The 3,340-nt window shown below is 47.1% G+C and overlaps 1 protein-coding gene across 1 annotated transcript in view; it reads right to left on the bottom strand.

The window, feature by feature from the left end:
* Positions 1–135: 135 nt before the first annotated feature.
* Positions 136–3,340, bottom strand: part of LOC129694539 (tyrosine-protein kinase-like otk) — a 12,296-nt gene continuing 9,091 nt past the window's right edge. Inside the window, exons 4-6 of the mRNA XM_055631266.1 lie at positions 2,851–3,111; positions 2,364–2,480; positions 136–863 (exon numbers count right to left, since the gene is read on the bottom strand). Coding sequence (XP_055487241.1) covers positions 721–863; positions 2,364–2,480; positions 2,851–3,111 — 521 coding nt within the window. The 3' untranslated portion in view covers positions 136–720. The remainder of the gene's footprint in view (positions 864–2,363; positions 2,481–2,850; positions 3,112–3,340) is intronic.

Below are 3,340 nucleotides of genomic sequence, written 5' to 3'. Positions count from 1 at the left end.
ATAAGTCAAGTCAAGTCATATTTTATTTCTATAGCACATTTAAAAAACAACTCTCGTTGGCCAAAGTGCTTTACATTTGTTATAAGAATAGCACAACAAAATTAACTACACACATATATACATGTAGCCCTCGCTCAGAGGACGTCAGGAAAGGCTTGGGAGTATAGATAAGTCTTTAGTTTTGACTTAAAGGAGTCGCTGGAGGGGGCAGTTCTGATGGGAAGGGGGATGCTGTTCCACAGTCTAGGGGCTGCAACCGCAAAGGCACGGTCGCCCCTGAGCTTATGCCTAGACCGTGGGATATTCAGCAACCCCAAGTCGGCCGATCTGAGGGGCCTGGAGGTGGAGTGGTGGGTGAGAAGACTTTTAATGTAGGTGGGGGCAACCCCATTGAGGGCTTTGTAGACATGGAGGAGGATCTTGAAGTTTATACGGAACCGCACAGGGAGCCAGTGGAGAGAGGCCAGGATCGGGGTGATGTGGTCCCTTTTTCGGGTGCCTGTCAGGAGTCTCGCTGCGGCGTTTTGGACCAGTTGCAGGCGGGACAGGGAAGATTAGCTGATGCCAGTATAAAATCATGAGAGGAATAGATCGGGTAGACGCACACAGAGTCTCTTGTGGGAATCGAGGATCGAAGGGCCTGTTCTCTAAATTAAACTAAACTAATTTGCAATGTTGTCAAAGGCAATTAGCCGACAAAAAGCTGCACATCTGAGGCAATCAGTATGTCGTAAATAAAAGAGTATTTGAGCGCCCACCTTTAATAACGATCCAGGAAATTAGGGCAATGTGGATGATGACAAGAGATGGTGTATTCCAACTGGAGAGCCATGTCAGGAGGTGAAATAATATCTTCCGAGATTCTACAGAGAAATGAACAAGAGAGTTAAAACTGTCTGAGAATCCACCTTACCCTGTGGATAACTGATGTACAAGAGATGGGGCAGTGGATCCACAGCAGCACAGGTTACAGGCGAGGTGCAGTTGACCAGATACAATGTATAGACACAATATGCTGGAGTAACTCAGCGGTACAGGCAGCATCTCTGGAGAGAAGGATATATATATATATATATATATATATATAAAATGTGTAGAAAATCATGAGAGGAATAAATCTGAAATATGCACAGAATATCCCGCCCAGTAATCGTGGAATCGAGGACCAGAGGACATAGGTTCAAGGTGAAGGGGAAAAGATTTAATTGGAATCTGAGAGGTAACTTTTTCACACAAAGGGTGGTGGGTGAATGGAATGAACTGCCAGAGGAGGTAGTTGAGCCTGGAACTAACTAACGTTTAAGAAACAGTTAGACAGGTACATGGATAGGACAGGATTTGGAGGGATATGGACCAAACGCAGGCAGGTGGGACTGGTGTAGCTGGGACATGTTGGCCGGTGTGGGCAAGTAGGGATGAAGGGCCTGTTTCCACACTGTATGACTGACTCTATGAATAGGTAATGTTTTGATGTGTAGGAAGGACCTGCAGACGCTACTTTACACCGAAGATAGACACAAAAAGCTGGAGTAACTCAGCGGGACAGGGAGCATCTCTGGAGAGTTGGAATGGGTGATGTTTCGGGTCGAGACCCTTCTGTAGTCTGAAAGTCGCGGCAAAGGGAAAGGAGAGGCAGAGACAATGACGTGGAGATGTACAGAACAAATTAATGAAAGATATGCAAAAAACTTACAATGACAAAGGAAAGAGGCCATTGGTAGCTGCTTGCTAGGTGATAACAAAAAGCTGGTGTGACTTGGGTGGGGGAGGGATGGAGAGAGAAGGAATGCAGGGGTTACTTGAAGTTAGAGAAATCTATATTCATACCCCTGGGATGTAAGCTGCCCATGCAAAATAACCCAGCAGAATGAAGATTGATTTCTCTAACTTCGTTCAATCATTGCTGATCTATCTTTCCCTCGCAACCCCATTCTCCTGCCTTCTCCCCATAACCATTGACATCCATACCATTCACGAATCCTCCTTAACAATTTGCAATTTTGCACTAAATCAGTTTCAGTTTTTGGGAAAAAAAGGCCGTACCTTTAGAATGGAGATGAGGAGGGATTTCATTAGCGAATCTGCGGAATTCATTGCCACAGACGGCTGTGGAGGCCACGTCAGTGGATATTCAACAAGCGGAGATTGGCAGATTCTTGATTAGTGCGGGTGTCAGGGGTTATGGGGAGAAGGCATGAGAATGGGGCTAGGAGGGAGAGGTAGATCGGCCATGATTGAAAGACGGAGTTGACCTGATAGGCAGAAGGTTCAATTTTGCTCCTTGAATGTATGAACGTGAGGTGAAGTTTGAAGGGGAACCTGCGTGCTTACATTTTAAGTGTAATTTAAACATTAACACCTACCTATTTTCGGCGCACACTTATAGAGACACAGAAATGTCGAGCCAATAAGGGACAAACCAGAATACAACAGTCCCGATGCCCAAACCATCATGACCACAATCTGCTCTGCGGGAACACCTGGAATTTAAAAGTTTAGTTTAGTTTAGAGACCCAGCGTGGAAACATGGCCCTCGGCCCACTGAGTCCGCGCCGACCAGCGATCCCCGCATACTAATACTACCCTACACACACTAGGGGCAACTTACAATTTTGACCAAACCAATTAGCTGACAAACTTGTGTAGGATGGAACTGCAGATGTTGGTTGAAATCATAGATAGACACAAAAAGCCAGAGTAACTCAGCGGGTCAGGCAGCATCTCTAGAGAGAAGGAATGGCCGATGTTTCAGGGTCCAGACCGTCTGAAGAAGGGCCTCGACCCGAAACGTGGGCGAAAGGGGCCTGTTTCCGCGCTGGATCTCCAAACTGAAAACGATATTAAACTCACCGTAGATTGTCAGGGTGAGGTTTTTCTGGGCAGAACTGACGGGGTTGCTCGCGATGCAGGTGTAAGTCCCACAGTCGATGCTGGAAGCCCTCGGGATGATGAGGTGCGTGTTCCCGTTCATGAGTTGATGATGTCGGGATATGTCCCCTCCATCTTTCCGCCACTGGTACACGTGAGGATTCCCAACCACAGCGCAGCTGAGCTGGACGGCAGAACCCAGAGAGCTGGAGTTACTCCACACCGACACCTCGCTCAGCCTGTCTGATGGGGGAAAAGATGGGCATTTATACAAACACAGGGATGTAATGCTGAGGCTCTATATGGCGCTGGTCAGGCTGTATTTGGAATATCGTGAGCAATTTTGGGCCCCATATCTGAGGAAGGATGTACTGGCTCTGGAGAAGGTCCAGAGGAGGTTCACAAGAATGATCCCAGGAATGAGTGGGTTAATCAATGATGAGCGTTTGTCGGCACTGGGCCTGTACTCGCT

This window comes from Leucoraja erinacea, unplaced genomic scaffold (genome assembly GCF_028641065.1).
Source record: "Leucoraja erinacea ecotype New England unplaced genomic scaffold, Leri_hhj_1 Leri_700S, whole genome shotgun sequence".
NCBI classification, from domain to species: domain Eukaryota; kingdom Metazoa; phylum Chordata; class Chondrichthyes; order Rajiformes; family Rajidae; genus Leucoraja; species Leucoraja erinaceus.
This window is presented reverse-complemented; position numbering and strand designations above follow the sequence as displayed.